The sequence below is a fragment of the Bos indicus genome, chromosome 11 (genome assembly GCF_029378745.1).
Source record: "Bos indicus isolate NIAB-ARS_2022 breed Sahiwal x Tharparkar chromosome 11, NIAB-ARS_B.indTharparkar_mat_pri_1.0, whole genome shotgun sequence".
NCBI lineage: Eukaryota > Metazoa > Chordata > Mammalia > Artiodactyla > Bovidae > Bos > Bos indicus.
Window position 1 is genome coordinate 20,322,010 of NC_091770.1, and position 18,353 is coordinate 20,340,362.

The 18,353-nt window shown below is 41.9% G+C and overlaps 1 protein-coding gene across 8 annotated transcripts in view; it reads left to right on the plus strand.

The window, feature by feature from the left end:
* The window catches only part of RMDN2 (regulator of microtubule dynamics 2), a 76,662-nt gene that overhangs the window by 38,305 nt on the left and 20,004 nt on the right, over nucleotides 1–18,353 (plus strand). For 6 of the 8 annotated variants that reach the window (XM_070798515.1, XM_070798514.1, XM_070798513.1 and 3 more), the window contains 3 exons: nucleotides 8,151–8,249; nucleotides 15,913–15,966; nucleotides 16,051–16,131. In XM_070798515.1, coding sequence (XP_070654616.1) covers nucleotides 8,151–8,249; nucleotides 15,913–15,966; nucleotides 16,051–16,131 — 234 coding nt within the window. Of the gene's footprint in view, nucleotides 1–8,150; nucleotides 8,250–11,100; nucleotides 15,875–15,912; nucleotides 15,967–16,050; nucleotides 16,132–18,353 lie in introns of those variants that run through there. The other 2 variants (XM_070798512.1, XM_019970007.2) reach the window with 2 other exon arrangements.

The following is an 18,353-nucleotide window of genomic DNA, read 5'->3' on the forward strand; positions in this document are numbered from 1 at the left end:
TTATGTAGTGCCTGCTATGGAGAAAATTGTGAAATCAGTACATATTTTATGAGTTTATAAATTTAACATGTTATATAAATATATGTTGCATTACATACAATATGCTCGGTTGCTTTAGTTGTGTCTGACTCTTTTCGACACCATGCCCTGTAGCCCATCAGGCTCCTTTGTCCATGGGATTCTCAAGGCAAGAATACTGGAGTGGGTTGCCATGCCCTCCTCCAGGAGATCTTCCTGACTCAGGAATTGAACCCACATCTCCTGAATCACCTGCATTGCTGGCGATTCTAAACTGCTGAGCCAGTAGGAAGGGCCACATACGCTGTTTGATTTTATCAATGTATATGTCCTTTTTCTTTACTGCCTTTCCCTTTTCCCTAGAAGTAGTCACAGTGCTTCCCTTTATATGTGCTTTCTCAGATGGTGATCAGCCACCTACACCCGTGTACCCTAGATTGATGCACTGCTCTCTGTTTTGTGAGAGGATTTTTTCACATATCCGAATTTACTGAGCATAAATTATGTGCTCACTGGCCAGAAGGTACATAAAAAACCATCCTTATCTTCAAGGAACTTAATTTAGACGGGGACCTAATATGTATAGAAACAAAATCAAAGCAGCTGGTAAGCCTGAGACCCAGTGTGTTAAATGACACTCATCTACAGAAAGTTAACAAAATGTGAAAGTATATCTTAACAGCTGCATTAAAAATTGCCCCAAAGAGAAATGCTATTTCTGAATGAGAAAATTGGGGTAGGCAGAAGAAGCAGCTTTTTTTAATTGTGGCTTATAGAGGATTAGAGATAAGGCAGGAGGTTTTACTTTTAATCAGCACCTGCTGTGTATGTCACGTGTGCATTTTATACTTTATATTTCTTATCACATTTCATCCTTTTAAGAGTAAGGAGTTTCTATTATGCCAGTTTTAAATATTTAAAAAAAATAGTGTCATGACGGTAAGGGACTCCCCTGACTTAAAAATCGGTGACCCAGACTCATAGGAGCCTGGAGCTAGAATGTACACTATTGGATTAGGCTTAAAAAAAAAAAAAAAAAAACCAAAAACCCAAGAAGGAAAATTTAATTCCAAATGGAACCTGATCTTCATGCCACAGACAAATGGCAGAAGCTAATGCTAATCCTCCCTGGAGGACTGTACCTTCACACACAAACCTTAGAACATTCTTACAGAGTTGAGCTCATATCATACTCAAAAATAACAGAGTACATACAAGGAAACAAGCCATCATAAATGGCAGTCAACAGAACAGACAAACAGAAAGAATAGAGGTACATCTGAAAGGACTTCAGATTTTGCAAACATGGAATACAGAGTTTTAAACAGCTATCTATGTATTGTGTTCCTAAAAATAAAATGAATTAGGGGAAAATGGATAAGGAGCATGAGATTACAAAAGTGATCAGGTAGATATGAAAAAGATGGAACAATTTTTTATATATCTATGTATATCAAAAATACTAGAGTGAGTAGCTGTCCCTTTCTCTAGGGGATCTTCCCAACCCAGGGATCAGATCCAGGTCTCTTGCACTGCAGGTGGATTCCTTACCATCTGAGCCACGAGGGAAGCCCAAGAGTACTGGAGTGGGTAGCCTACCCTTTCTCCAGAGGATCTTCCCAACCCAGGAGTCAAACCAGGGTCTCCTGCATTGCAGGAGGATTCTTTACCAGCTGAGCTACCAGGGAAGCCCCATATAATGTGTTCCTAAAAATAAAATGAATCAGGGGAAAATGGATAAAGAACATGAGACTACAAAAATGATCAGGTAGATATGAAAAAAAGAAACAATTCTTATGTATATTTTTGTATATAACATTTTTATATATAATTGTATATACAGTTTTTTATATACATTACCATATGTAAAATAGATAGCTAGTGGGAAATTGCTGTATAGAACAGGCAGCTCAATCCAGTGCTCTGTGAGCCAGATGGGTGGGATGGGGGTGAGGGAGTGGGAGGGAGGTTCAAGAGGGAGTGGATACATGTATACATATGGCTGATTCACATTGTTGAAAGGCAAAAACCAATACAACATTGTAAAGCAATTATCCTCCAATTAAAAAATAGATTTTAAAAAGAAGTATATTATTTGTGATTAAAAGAAAATTCAGTGGAAGGATATAGTAGTAGATTGGAGAAGGAAATGGCAACCCACTCCAGTGTTCTTGCCTGGAGAATCCCAGGGACGGGGGAGCCTGGTAGGCTGCCGTCTATGGGGTCGCATAGAGCCGGACACGACTGAAGCGACTTAGCAGCAGCATAACCCAGTAGATCCTGACATCCTCCCCTAGCTCTGCTCTTGCAATGATGCGCCCTCTTCTGGCTGATTCAGGGATGGCGACCCCTGGGGTCTGAGGAGTTGAAACAGTGAAAAAGCAGTGAAAAGGCAACGGATGGAATGGAAGAACATATTTTCAAATCATATTCTTGGTATATATCGTATACTTGGGGCTTCCCTGGTGGCTCAGCTGGTAAAGAACTCGCCTGCCAATGCAGAAGACACAAGAGACGCGGGTTCCATCCCTGGGTCTGGAAGATCCTCTGAAGAAGGAAATGGCAACCCACTCCAGTGTTCTTGCCTGGAGAATCCCAGGGACGGGGGAGCCTGGTAGGCTGCCGTCTATGAGGTCGCACAGAGCCAGACACGACTGAAGCGACTTAGCAGCAGCAGGCACTGCTAAAGAGAGAATTAACGACCTTTAGGATAAATCTGAAAACATTGCCAGGAAGCAGCACAGAGGAACAGACAAAATATGAAGGGAAAATCAAAAGACACGGAAGGGACGTAAGGACACTACATAGTGGTGGATTTCCACCCCCTCTCATGATAATAGAACAAGAGACAAAAAAAGTGCTAGTAAGTATCTGAAACATTGATTGGAGCCTCACATTTAATAATTTTGATCTAATAAACATAGATGAAAACATGTATCTAGCCAAAGAGGACATACATTTTTCAAGCATATGCAGGATGTTTACAAAATTGACCATACATGAGATCATGAAACAAGTCAGAATTGATATCATATAGCTTTTCTGATCATAAAGCAATTATATCAGTATTAGAAATTCAGAAGCAAAACATTAATCTTAAAAACCATTAATTTTGAATTAGAAATAATAGGAAATGATAAATAAGGAGATGCCATTTTATTCCCATTTGATAAAACTTTATTAATATGAGATGTTTCAAAAATATGGAGTAACAGAAATTCTTACACTGTTGTGGGGGCACAAATTGATAGAACCATCTTAGAAACAATTGGGTATTATCTCTTGAATTTGATTGCTTGTTTACTATATGACACTGGTACCTACCCTATAGAAACTCTTGCAAATGTGCATTAGAAGGATATATAAGAATGGTTACTGTAGCAGCCTTGTTTCTGAGAGCGAAAAAATGGAAAAAGACCCAAATGTCCACTGAAAAAAAGAGTGCGTGAAAAATCACTGATGTACGTTTAAATGATGGACTGTCTTGGAGTTGTTTAAATGACTGAACTTCAATTACTCTAGATGAACTCTTAAAACCTATAATGTTAAGAGAAAACAACAAGTCAAAGAAGGAGATGAACAAGATATCTTCTTTTTCTTGTTCAAAAAAGAAAAAAGAAGCATAGCAATAAAGTAACATTATGTAGGAAAGCCAGGGAATAATTCTGGGGGGATAGTATTACTTTTGAAGTATGGTCGACTTACAGTTATTATCTTAGTTTCAGGAGTAGAACGTGGTGAATGCAGTTTTTATAGATTGTGCGTGTGTGCTCAGTTGGTTCGTGTCAGACTCCTTGTGATGCCATGGACTGTGGCCCACCAGGGTCTTCTGTCCATAGGATTTCCCAGGCAAGAATTCTGGAGTGGGTTATCATGCCCTCCTCCAGGGGATCTTCCTGACCTGGGGATTTAGCCAGAGTCTCTTACATCTCCTGCATTGGTAGACAAGTTCTTTACCACTAGCGCTACCTGGGAAGCTGCTGGTATGGATTATACTACATTTAAAGTTATAAAATATTGACTGTATCCCCTGTGCTATATGGTGTATCCTTATAGCTTACGTATGTTAATAGTTACATAATATCAATAGTTCATACCTCATTTTTTAAACTGAGCTATAGTTGACATACAGTATTATGTAAGCTTCAGATGTACAACATAGTATTTCACACTGCTTAAAGGTTACATTCCATTTGAAGTTATTTTAAAATATTTATAGAATAATTTTTAAAAATGGCTACCTTCTTAAAGGAAGTCAGTCCTGAATATTCATTGGAAGGACTGATGCTGAAGGTGAAACTCCAATACTTTGGCCACCTGATGCGAAGAGCTGACTCATTGGAAAAGACCCTGATGCTGGGAAGATTGAAGGCAGGAGGAGAAGGGGCCGACAGGGGATGAGATGGTTGGATGGCATCACCAACTCAATGGACATGAGTTTGAGTAAACTCCGGGAGTTGGTGATGGACGGGGAGGCCTGGCGTGCTGCAGTCCATGGGGTTGCAAAGAGTCAGACACGACTGAGTGACTGAACTGAACTGAATTGAATGGCTACCTCAGAGGCCTGGCATGCTACATTCCATAGGGTTGCAAAGAGCCGGACACGACTGGGCAACAAAACAACAGCTACCTAGAACCCTTGGAAATGGCATTGAGAAGGAAGGCACTCGATGGGGTTATGGAGAGCATAGTTCTCCTTTTAAGTACTCATTTCTGAATCCCTTTAATCTTTTATATTATATATTTACTATTCATGTTTGTTAAAAGTGAAAAAATTTAAAAAGAAGCAAAAAACAAATGACAATATGAGATTTAATTTTGGTGGTTGTTGCTTTTTAAAAAATTCCCCTGAATTACAAATGCATACACCGGGCCCTCACAGCACACTCCTTCTGGATTGAGGAACCTTGGCCTGTTTACATTTCTGAGCTGCTGTGATCTGGTCAGGTTGGGAGCATGGCAAAGGCAGAGTCCTGTAGCTGCTGTATTCTGTACAAGGAAATGCTGTTCATCATCTCACAATCAAGAATCACGTGAACAAACAGGACCAGCATCATTCCCCACCCCTACCCGCTCTGCCTTTCTTTGGACACAAGCCTGCTTAAGAGTATTTCAGATTGGTTTGGTAACCAGTGCTTTTAGAGCTCATGGTTTGTTAGAATTATGAAAAAGGAAGGCAAGATACTAATACCATAAGGTTATATCTCTCGTGTATATAACATGGATATATATTTATATATATTATATTGTATGCATTTCGGACTCTTTTGTTGACTATGAGGGCTACTCCATTTCTTCTAAGGGATTCTTGCCCACAGTACTAGATATAATGGTCATCTGAATTAAATTCGCCATTCTAGTCCATTTTACTTCCCTGATTCCTAAAATATTGATGTTCACTCTTGCCATCTGCTGCTTGACCACTTCCCATTTACCTTGATTTATGAACAGAATGATCTCTATTCATTTCCAAGGCAAACCATTCAATATCACAGTAATCCAAGTCTATGCCCTAACTAGTAATGCTGAAGAAGCTGAAGTTGAATATTTCTTTGAAGACCTATAAGACCTTCTAGAACACCCAAAAAAGATGTCTGTTCATTATAGGGGACAGGAATGCAAAAGTAGGAAGTCAAGAGATACCTGGAGTAACAGGCAAATTTGGCCTTGGAGTACAAAATGGATCAGGGCAAAGGCCAACAGAGTTTTGCCAAGAGAAGGCACTGATCATAGCAAACACCTTCTTCCAATAACACAAGAGAAGACTCTACACATGGATATCACCAGATGGTCAATACCGAAATCAGATTGATTATATTTTTTTCAGCCAAAGATGGAGAAGCTCTATACAGTCAGCAAAAACAAGACTGGGAGCTGACTGTGGCTCAGATCATGAACTCCTTCTTGCCAAAATCAGACTTAAATCGAAGAAAGTAGGGGAAACCACTAGACCATTCAGGCATGATCTGAATCAAATCCCTTATGATTATACAGTGGAAGTGAGAAATAGATTCAAGGGATTAGATCTGATAGACAGAGTACCTGAAGAACTATGGATGGAGGTTTGTGACATTGTACAGAAGGCAGTGATCAAGACCATCCCCAAGAAGAAGAAATGCAAAAAGGCCAAATAGTTGTCTGAGGAGGCCTTACAGATAGCTGAGAAAAGAGAAGTGAAAGGCAAAGGAGAAAAGGAAAGATATACCCATTTGAACGCAAAGTTCCAAAGAATAGCAAGGAGAGATAAGAGAGCCTTCTTCAGTGATCAGTGCAAAGAAATAGAGGAAAACAATAGAAGGAGAAAGACTAGAGATCTCTTCAAGAAAATTAGAGATACTAAGGTAACATTTCATGCAAAGTTGGGCTCAATAAAGGACAGAAATGGTATGGACCTAACAGAAGCAGAAGATATTAAGAAGAAGTGGCAAGAACACACAGAGAAACTGTACAAAAAAGATCTTCATGACCCAGATAATCATGATGGTGTGATCACTCACCTAGAGCCAGACATCCTGGAATGTGAAATCAAGTGGGCCTTAGGAAGCATCATTACGAGCAAAGCTAGTGGAGGTGATGGAATCCCAGCTGAGCTATTTCAAATCCTAAAGGATGATGCTGTGAAAGTGCTGCACTCAATATGCCAGCAAATTTGGAAAACTCAGCAGTGGCCACAGGACTGGAAAAGGTCAGTTTTCATTCCAATCCCAAAGAAAGGCAGTGCCAAAGAATGCTCAAACTACCACACAATCTCACATGCTAGCAAAGTAATGCTCAAAATTCTCCAAGCCAGGCTTCAACAGTATGTGAACTGTGAACTTCCAGATGTTCAAGCTGGATTTTAAAAAGGCAGAGGAACCAGAGATCAAGTTGCCAACATCTGCTGGATCATCAAAAAAGAAAGAGAGTTCCAGAAAAACATCTACTTCTGTTTATTGACTATGCCAAAGCCTTTGACTGTGTGGATCACAACAAACTGTGGAAAATTCTGAAAGAGATGGGAATACCAGACAACCTGACCTGCCTCCTGAGAAATCTGTATGCAGGTCAGGAAGCAACAGTTAGAACTGGACATGGAGCAACAGACTGGTTCCAAATCAGGAAAGGAGTACGTCAAGGCTGTATATTGTCACCCTGCTTATTTAACTTACATGCAGAGTACATCATGCGAAGTGCCAGACTGGATGAAGTACAAGCTGGAATCAAGATTGCTGGGAGAAATATCAATATCTTCAGATATGCAGATGACACCACCCATATGGCAGAAAGTGAAGAACTAAAGAGCCTCTTGATGAAAGTCAAAGAGGAGAGTGAAAAAGTTGACTTAAAACTCAACATTCAAAAATCTGAGATCATGGCATCTGGTCCCATCACTTCTTGGCAAATAGATGGGGAAACAATGCAAACAGTAAGAGACTTTATGTTGGGGGGGTCTCCAAAATCACTGCAGATGGTAACTTCAGCCATGAAATTAAAAGATGCTTGCTCCTTGGAAAAAAGGCTGTGGCCAACCTAGACAGCATATTAAAGAGCAGAGATGGTACTTTGCCAACAAGGGTTTGTCTAGTCAAAGCAATGGTTTTTCCAGTAGTCATGTATGGATGTGAGAATTGGACTACAAAGAAAGCTGAGCACTGAAGAACTGATGCTTTTGAACTGTGGTTTTGGAGAAGACTCTTGAGAGTCCCTTGGACTGCAAGGAGATCCAACCAGTCAATCCTAAAGGAAATCAGTCCTGAATATTCATTGGAAGGACTGATGCTGAAGCTAAAAAAAGCTCAAACTCCAATACTTTGGCTACCTGATGCGAAAAACTGACTCATTTGAAAAGACCCTGATGCTGGGCAAGACTGAAGGCAGGAGAAGGGGACAACAAAGGATAAGATGTTTGGATGGCTTCACCAACTCTATGGACATGAGTTTGAGCAAGCTCCAGGAGGTGGTGAAGGACAGGGAAGCCTGGCATGCTGCAGTTCATGGGGTCACAAAGAGTCAGACACGACTGAATGAACTGAAACTGACAGCCTGATACTGTATGCATACCCTACGTCTGTGCACACACACATGCATCTGAGGAGAGATTATTCATTCAAAAGGTGGTCAACTGTCTGAGTGTTGTTGCTGTATATTTGCAGGTCTCAAAACTGAGCTGGATTGAGAGAAAAATGGCTGCTACTCTGTTTGGAAATATACCATCCTCAACTGTACAAGAAGCTTTGCAAAATTTCCTTAAGGTATGTTTTGCCTATCCGTTTTTTCAGTGTCAGTCTGGCTCCTGTCTTCATCAGGCCCTCCTACTATTGCTGTCAAGGAAATCTTCCTCTTGTCCATGTGTAGACCTCTAACTGGAGCCCCAGATTGTGTCCTCATTTTGGCATGTTCAGACTACTTCTTAGAGGATAGTTATGTGCTAAGTCCTAGCTGTGGCAGCCCTTACTGCCAAATCCAGTATAGCTCTCCATACTGTTTATGTACAAAAGCATTCATGTCCTAATTTGTAGAAAGCATGCATGCTCAGTTGCTCAGTCGCGTCCAACTCTTTGGCACCCCATGGGCTGTAGCCTGCCAGGCTCCTCTGTCCATGGGTTTCCCATCAAGAATACTGGCGTAGGTTTCCATTTCCTCCTCCAGGGGATCTTCCCGTCCCAGGGATCGAACCCGTGTCTCCTGCATCTCCTGCATTGGCAGATGGATTCTTTACCACTGGGCCCACCTGGGAAGCCCTCCTGATTACTAGACTTGGTCCAAAATACTCCTGATTATCCTAACATAGAACCAGTTTAATCTTAAAGAACTAAAAGTTGCCAAGAAGATGAGTCATTTTAAAAGTTACTCTATGAATTGCAGACAGTTCTATGGAACATTTGTGGGGCATCAGACCAAACCAGGATTTTCATTACCATCCTAAAATGTACGATTGCTCTGCTGATAAACTCTAAATAGTAATATGTGTGTGTGCACACATGAGAATGTGTAATATATCCACGCATTTAACCAACTTGCTGTTGGGCTAATCTCTTCATTTTTCTCTGGAACCGTTTATGGAATCTTATAGATACTGATTTTTCTTTTCCCTCCTGCTTCCTTCAGATTTGTAACAATATAGAGAAAATCAGGCTCTGAACAGTATTGTCAAATATATTTTAAAGCCTAGTATTTTTTGGTATATTTTAGGGCTCGATTTTGTAGAACCGAGAGGGAGTTTAAAAATGATATATTCTAAGATAGCAAATATACTGCACTTCTCTGAACAATGGCTAGTGGCTTTTTGAAAAAATAAGTATTCTGAAATCAAGCCTGTACCCTGTGGGATAAAGTATGAATATACAAGTACAAGGGCTGTATGTTTCTTCTTTTTTATTTAGTGTGATCTTTTTTGTTTTATAAGAAAGGGAATCAAGACATCAGGAATGTAACTTTTTCCAGTGTCACACAATGGCAGGTCAAAGACGTGAATGAAGTCTAATACTGTATTATCACTTCACCTTCTTTCTAACATCAAGAATTAGTTCTCCCTTGTTAAATTTTATAAGGATATAGATCATCATGCATTTAAAATGATTTATAAAAGTTGCTATGTTCATGGGGCTTCCCTGGTAGGTAAAGAATCAGCCTGCAATGCAGGAGACCCTGGTTCAATTCCTGGGTTGGGAAGTTTCCCTGGAGAAGGGATAGGCTACCCACTCCAGTATTATTGGGCTTCCCTGGTGGCCCAGCTGGTAAAGAATCTGCCTGCAATGTGGGAGACGTGGGTTCAATCCCTGGGTTGGGAAGATTCCCTGGAGAAGGGATAGGCCACCCACTCCAGTATTCTTGCCTGGAGAATCCCCATGGACTGAGGAGCCTGGCGGGCTACAGAACTGTCCATGGGGTCACAAAGAGTCAGACACAACTAAGTGACTAGTCACATGTTCATTAGCAAAAATTTCATTTGAACCTATTTTTGATGGTATCAAATTTATAATTAGAGGGTCAGGTTTTCAGGACATGAAACACAAGTTCTTAAGGTGCTTCTGCGCCTGAAGTATTACACTGCTGCTAAGTCGCTTCAGTCGTGTCCGACTCTGTGCAACCCCATAGACGGCAGCCCACCAGGCTCCCCTGTCCCTGGGATTCTCCAGGCAAGAACACTGGAGTGGGTTGCCATTTCCTTCTCCAATGCATGGAAGTGAAAAGTGAAAGTGAGGTCACTCAGTCATGTCCGACTCTTCGAGACCCCATGGAATGCAGCCTACCAGGCCCTTCCGCCCATGGGATTTTCCAGGCAAGAGTACTGGAGTGGGGTGCCACTGCCTTTTCCGGAAGTATTACACAGATAAAATCAAAAGTAAGTAAGAAGCATAAGGATGTAGAGGTACAACTCTGAAACCAGACCACCTGGTTAAATCCCAGTTCTGCTTTTTACTGGCTGACTGACATTGGGCAAGTTACTTAATATCTCTCTGTCTCAGTTTAATCAATAACATGGAGGTGATGGTATTGTTGTGAAGGTTAAATAAGTTAATCCAAGAAAATTGCTTAGAGAGTGCCCAGGACCTCACAAGTGCTCAATAAAGACTCAAAGAATTTTAACTTCATTAAAATGTAAAAGGAAAGAAAGAAAGTTAGTCGCTCAGTTGTGTCCGTCTGTTTGAGATCCCATGGACTCTAGCCCACCAGGCTCCTCTGTCCATGGAATTCTCCAGGAAGGAATACTGGGGTGGGTAGCCATTCCCTTCTCCAGGGGATCTTCCCCACCCAGGGACTGAACCCACGTCTCCCACATTGCAGGCAGATTCTTTACCGTCTGAGCCATCAGGGAAGCCCTCATTGTAAACACCTCATCAAACCATCTTGAGGACCTCACCATTCAGTTATGACTTAGATACTGTCTGAAATGTGTTCCACAGTGTTTGTCAAGAGGGTGAGAAGGCATCAGGGGTGCTTCACCCCATATTTACTGCAGCACACGAGGGTACCGAGGAGCCTAGAGGGCTGAGGGCTGTGGAGGAGCTGAGAAACCTGGGGGGAAAAGTGGGGAAGAAGAAACAGCGCATACCATGGCTCCCACACTCCGTGATTCTGCACCCCCTCTAATCCCAACAGGAAGTCATGCCGTCAGAACCCAGACTGTGGAAGTCCCGCCCCGCTCCATGCCTCCAAAGAGGTTCACAGGAATACAGCTCCAGAGCCATGCCGTTCACTTGTGTAGAGAGAGAGCTCTAGTTTTGGAATCAGACAGTTTAAGACCTGAGACTTTTACTGTTAATATGACATGGACCTGTTTGTTTATTTCTCCTAACCTTAAATTCTTTATCAGTAAGGTAGGCATAATAATACCTAATTTTGTTTTTGTGAAAATTACATGAAATAATACATGTCATTTACTTGGCCCATGGTCTCACACACAAAGTGCTCTAACTAAAAACAAATATTGCTGATATTGCTGTTATTTTTCATATAACTGGTGAAACCTGGTTCTCCACAGCCTCAAAACATCTAGGGAGGTAGTTTGAGACCAAGAGTCATCTGCAAATTCCATGTTGGGATTCTTTTAAGATATAGCATGCTTCCCACTTCATCCAAAATTCTGGCCTGATTCCCTCAGTCAGTGGTTTTTAACCTTGTCTATGCGAACTGAACAGAACTGATACATTTGAATTGTCTGGAGAGCTTTAAAAAATGCTAACCCGGGCTACAACCCAGACTAATTATTTCAGAATATCTGAATTTATTAAGATATAGTTTATATACAATTAGATACACCCATTTTATGTGTACAGTTCTGTGAAATTTGACAAGTTTGTATACTTATGTAACTACCACCACTTTGCCTGTTTTAAAATTTTATATAAATAGAATCATAGCTTTGGTAATTTGTATATCTGGCTTCCTTTGCTCTGCATGTTTTGAGATGCAGTCAATTTATTGAATGTATTTGTGATTAACTCATAATATTCCATCACATGGATTTACAACAATTTACTTATGGACTTACCTATTGATGGACGTTTGAGTTGTTCCCAGCTTGGGGCTATTATGAATAAAGTGTTTATGAACATTCATAGACAAGCTTTTATGTAGACATGTTTTAAATTTTCTTAGGTAAATACCTATGATTGGAATTGTGGTACAACGCTGTTTTAAAGCTTGACCTGTTTTTAAAGATCTCAAGGTCCTTCACGTGCAGGCCATGGCATGTTGGAGCACTCCTGGATGGGTGTGTGCAGTAGAAGACGGGTGTGGCAGTTTTGGCCATCCTGATGTCACTCACTGTTAGCAGTCACAGGATCCCCGAATCTTCCTTAGTGGTTTCACCAGCTGCCAAGCTGTCTTCTGTGACTTGATATGACAGAGGGCTGCTGCATGAGTTCATGAGATGTTTTAAAACAAAGCTGATTTATTCAGCAATGTTTTTTAAGCATATACCTAATACCAAATGAAGGGAACACAGAAATGACCTTAACAGCTCCTGCCTTTGGGGGACTGGGATGACCAAGATGAAGTAAGCAAGTACAGTATTTTCTGCCAGATGTTACGGCATAGTTTGAAGAACATCATAGAAACTGCCTGTTAATTAAAACATTCTATCGAATGACCCAGCCTTCCTTGTTATGCTGCTAATGCCTTTGGCAGAGGTCAGAATCTGCTCCATTTTAGGATGTAAGTATTGTTAGTGGCCTGCCTATGTTCCTTTGTTGTTGTTCAGTCACTAAGTCGTGTCCAACTCTTTGCGACCCCATGGCTGCAGCAGACCAGGCTTCCCTGTCCCTCACCCTCTCGTCCTGCTTTCAATCTTTCCCAGCATCAGGGTCTTTTCAGTGAGTCGGCTCTTCCCTTCAGGTGGCCTAAGTATTGGAGCTTCAGCTTCAGCATCAGTCCTTCCAATGAATATCAGGGTTGATTTCCTTTGGGATTGACTGGTTTGATCTCCTTACTGTCCAAGAGACTCTCAAGAGTCTTCTCCAGCACTACAATTCAAAAACATCAATTCTTCAGCGCTCAGCCTTCCTTGTGGTCCAGCTCTCACATCCATGCATGACTACTGGAAAAACCATAGCTTTTAAAAAAATTTATTTTTTTTTAATTGAAGGATAAATGCTTTACATAATTTTGTTGTTTTCTGCTAAACATCAACATGAATCAGCCAGAGGGTGGCTCAGATGGCAAAACCAAATAGCTTTGACTATACGGACCTTTGTCAGCAGTGATGTCTCTGCTTTTTAATACACTGTCTAGGTTTGTCGTAGTTTTCCTTCCGAGGAGCAAGCGTCTTTTAATTTCATGGCTGCACTGTCCTCAGTGATTTTGTTCTTTGGATTTCTTTTTTTAACCATAAGCACAAAAAGAGGTGCTCTGACTTATGATCATTCTGGTTAATTAGACATCAGTACTCTTGCCTGGAAAATCCCATGGATGGAGGAGCCTGGTAGGCTGCAGTCCATGGGGTCGCGAAGAGTCGGACATGACTGAGTGACTTCACTTTCACTTTTCACTTTCATACACTGGAGAAGGAAATGGCAACCCACTCCAGTGTTCTTGCCTGGAGAATCCCAGGGACGGCGGAGCCTGGTGGGCTGCCGTCTATGGGGTCACACAGAGTCGGACACGACTGAAGTGACTTAGCATAGCATAGCATTAAAGTATATATGTGAAATTAAAATGCTAACATTAAAGAAATAAGCTGCTGATGTGCCTATGTTGGGGCAAGTTATCTAGATAGGATTTGGACAGAACTGGGACAACTACTGGACATCAGTCAAATATAGTTTAATCTAGGTCCTTCTCTTTTTTTCTTCTGCTTTTATTGAAGTCTAATGGACGTGTAGCACTGTATAAGTTTAAAGTGTACAGAATAATGATTTGACTTATATACATCACGAAATGATTATCACAATAAGTTTAGTGAACATTCATCATCTCCATGTAGGAACAACATTAAAGAAATTTAAAAAAAAATTTTTAACTCAAAGAGTTAAAATGGAAATAATTGGACAAGAGAGAAGAAGCGGGAGAACCAGAACCCACTGGCACCATGGATGGCTCTGTTGGGCTTTCAGGGCTTTGGCCAGGACTGAACAACTTCCTTCAGTCCGTCGGCAGCTCCGGTGTTTCACTAACAGGCTCTAGGCCAGATCCACACGCTATTCATCCATTCAGTCTTAAAGAGTTACACCGAGTCTGGCTTCCTAGCCCAAGAGACTTTGTCCTCCTTCTCCTCCTCCCAAGACCCTTCTCTTGGATTCTGCAGAGAATAAGTGGCCTTTGTAAGGGATGTGCTCTCATAAGGTATTGGAATACTCCTCAGAACCCTAGCTCTTGCTTTCCCCTCTATCAATACTTAAAATGTATGTATCTTTTGACTCCGAAATCCAACTTCTGGGACTCTCTCTTGCACACATAATCACATGCACACAGGCATATAGGAGCAAGTATATACATTGATCGTTGTTAGTAATAGTGAAAAATAAGTCTAAATGTCTAATGGCAATGCTTGATTTAATCATAGTGTATGAAGGTGAAGGTGAAGGTGAAGTCACTCAGTCGTGTCCAACTCTCTGCAACCCCATGGACTGTAGCCTACAAGGCTTCTCCATCCATGGGATTCTCAAGGCAAGAATACTGGAGTGGTTTACCATTTCCTTCTCCAGGGGATCTTCCCGACCCAGGTCTCCCGGGTCTCCCACATTAGAGGCAGACGCTTTAATCTCTGAGCTACCAGGGAAGCCCCAGTCATAGTGTATACGTAGTATGAAATACAGCTCGTAGAAACAATGAGGTAGATCTGCGTATGTGAACACAAAAACGTGTCTGTGATACATTGAGGGAAAAAAAAGTTTGGGACCAATAAGTAGGAAATGGTCCTATTTAAATTTTTTTTCAGAAATGAGTCATCTTGAGTAGTGGGGAGGTGGGAGGTGGGAGGCAGGGAGTTCCTCTGCTAAAGGTCTGTAGGATGCATTTGTCACACTGTTGAGAGTGGTTGCCCCTGGGGAAATAGATCGTAATTGAGAATAAAATTGGAACAGAGAAGCTTTCACTTTTTAATTTTGAATATGTCTGATAAGTCGTAAAACAAGCATATATTTGTAAATTTTTTTAAAGCATCCTCCTTTTGGCTTCTGCCTTCTTCTGTGTCGGGGGTCGGGGTCCCAACCTGGGAGCTTCCTGCATCGACTTTCATAAGAACAAAATCTGGCTCCAATGCAAAGACAGACCTAGGTTCTAAGAAGAGTTCTCTAGTAGCAACACCACATATCTGGCGAAATTCTTATTTACCAGAGATAAAGAAAAGGAACTGGTACATGAGACACTAGCAGATGAGGCGTAAGGAACTTTATCATACCCACTAACTGAGATCTGCGAGGTGGTTCGCCACTTCGACTAGTTATTTTAAGCATCTGCCTTTTATTTAAAAGAACTTGATGTCATGGGCCTCAGCTATTATTCGGCTCGTACAGAATGTGTTGAAATCATCAGAAATCAAATATTAATGTAGCAGAAGATGCTTGCCCTGGAATGCCAGTCACACTCCACTCCTGCTTCCTAAGGAGATTGCAGGGACTTGTCCTGAGGAGACTGGACCACCGGTTGTTTTGTCCCTGGAAAAAAAAAAAAGAAAGGATAGAGAAGGGGAAGTGAGGAAGATGGTTATACAAGGTGATCCCCAAATCTTAAAGTATCTCATTGCTTTGCAAGCTTTATGACCACAGTAATAATCCCATTTTGATGGGTAAGCTCAAAAGCTGTATTTCCACTCAAAAGATACTTGAGCTGATAAAATGATTCTGATGTGACACAGCCAACCTAAATTCTTAGGGTAACTTGGTTAATGTCTGATTTATTGAAATATATCTCCTTTACTTAGGGTTCTAATATTTCCCTGATAGTCTCTTTTCTGTTTTCTCTTAAAATCAGGTTGAAGAACTACAGCCTGGGTTTTCTAAGTCCAATTACATGTTCATGGCCAAGGTAATGAAGACCACTGTTCTAAGATCACTTTGAATCCATTGCACAAAAATGTGCTGCCCTTCACATTATTGTTCTCATTTCTAGTGTTATGCCGATCTTAATCAAATCGACAGTGCTATGAAGTTCTGTAATTTGGCGGTGTTGCTTCCTTGTATTACCAAAGAGGTAAGTCCACACAGTAACAAAGAGCACTATTTATTTTATTAGTACAATTCCAGCCTCAACCATGAGTGAGTGGCTCAGATACATCTGGAGTTTTTTTCTATCCTAAAAGATTTTAACTTGGATTTAACGTGTACTGTGAAGTTTTAAAAACTGCTATAGCTAACCCTTCACCAGGAGACCCCTTGTATCTTGAATAGACATGAAAATCAGTTGTGGGCTAGCAGTTAAGATGTGGTGATGCTCTTTGGGTGTTACACAGCAGGGAGTAAGACAAGCCCCAGAGGAAGGATGGAGGAAGGTGTAATTCTGCAGAGCTGGTGATTACACTGGGGGAGGCAGCAAGCAAGCTAGACAGGCCACCCCCGTGACAGCAGGAGGAGGGTCCATGCAGTGGCCACCATCAGCCCCCAGTGCACAGCAGGCTGTGCCTGTCCAAGGCCGTGGAGAGGACTAAAAATACGTACTAACGTTTTCTCGGTCTTTGAACCCCGTTAATGAAAAAGAAGCAGTCATATTACTTCTTGCCTTTTTTCCCACTAATTCAGAATTCTGGATGTGCTGTAAGTTTTAGGAATTTCATAGCATTAACAGCTCGGTCTGTGTTCCTGTGTACAGGTATTGTGGGAACCAAAAGAAATAGATAAATGTTTTCCTGTTCCCATCTCATGTGCTGTGCTGGGCTCATTCAACTCTTTGTGACCCTTTGGCCAGGCTCCTCTGTCCGTGGGATTTTTCAGGCAAGAATACTTGTGTGGGTTGCCATTTCCTTCCCTAGGGGAATCTTCCCAACCCAGGGATCAAACTCACGCCTTTTGTGTCTCCTGCATGGGCAGGCGGATTCTTTACCACTGAGCCACCTGGAAAGAAAACAGCCCGCCTTCTCCAGAAGATAGTTTGTGTAACTTTTTCTGCAGAAAACAGATTTTGTACCCCTAGGTTGCTTGCTCCTTTTTAGTGGTTGGGACCCTACTGTCTTTCATGTCTCTCCTGAGCAATGCCAGTTTGGGTTACATGCAGTCATTTTAAACTAAGTGTCTATGCATTCTTATTAGAAAGTTAAAGTGAAAGTTGCTCAATCATGTCCAACTCTTTGCAACCCCATGGATTATACAGTCCATGGAATTCTCCAGGCCAGAATACTAGAGTGGGTAGCCATTCCCTTCTCCAGGGATCTTCCCAACCCAGGGATCAAACCCAAGTCCTCCACACTCAGGCGATTCTTTACCAGCTGAGCCACCAGGGAAGCCCATGCATTCTTATTAGAATACAAGATTAAAATGCAATATGATAATGAGGTATACTACCTGGTATGAAATGCAAGTATCTATGCCTGACATTTAGAGCTCTCATAAGAGGGCCAAATTGATGAGCTTCAGGGTTTGATCCTTGGTTGCTAAGTCTTCTCTCCCTTTCCTCCTCCCTGCCAGCCAAACCTATCCTCCATGGCTTCAAATGCTACATAACTACCAGGGATCCTCAGATGTGTGTCTCTAGACCCCGCCTCTGAGTCTAGACCTGATTATCCAGTGTCCTGCTTGACACCTCCGCTTGGATGACTCACAGACATCTCAGACTCAACTCATCATTAGGCCTTTGCATCCACTCTTCCTCCATCTGCCCTTCTTAGTAAATGGCACCTCCACCCCCATAACTAGGAAAGCTGGGAATGCTCCTTGACTCTTCCTTGTCTCTCAGCCCAGTCACCAAGTTCTCAGAGGTGTTCTAAAACATGCCTTGAGTCATCCAGCTGCGTGCGTGCTCCCTCTCTCTCTCTCTACCTGTCTCACTCTCCAGCCAGCCCTCCAAGCAGGGCACCATCCTCTTTCACCCGAGCTACAATCATGTCAACCTCCCAGCTGGTCTCATAGCCTCTTGCCCCTGCTCAGTCATTGCTGGCTCCCAGTGTCAGCCAAAGCCATAGATTAAACATAAACCTCACATGTCACTTCCTTGCTTGAACACCCTTTGCTTTTAGGATGCAGTTCAGAATTTTTAGCATGCCTTTCAGGGCTGGTGCCCCTCTCTCCTCCTCTGCGCTGTGCTCCTCCTGCCTTGCACCCTTGGCATATGGCGTTCCCTCTTTCTGAAACATTCCCTTACGAACTACCCCCCACTCCCTTCATCCTTCAAGCCTCACCATAAACGGCATTTCTTCAGGAAAGATTCCCTTGGCACTCTCAGGCAAGAAGGCACCTCATGCTTTTCCTTCTTGTCATTTAGCA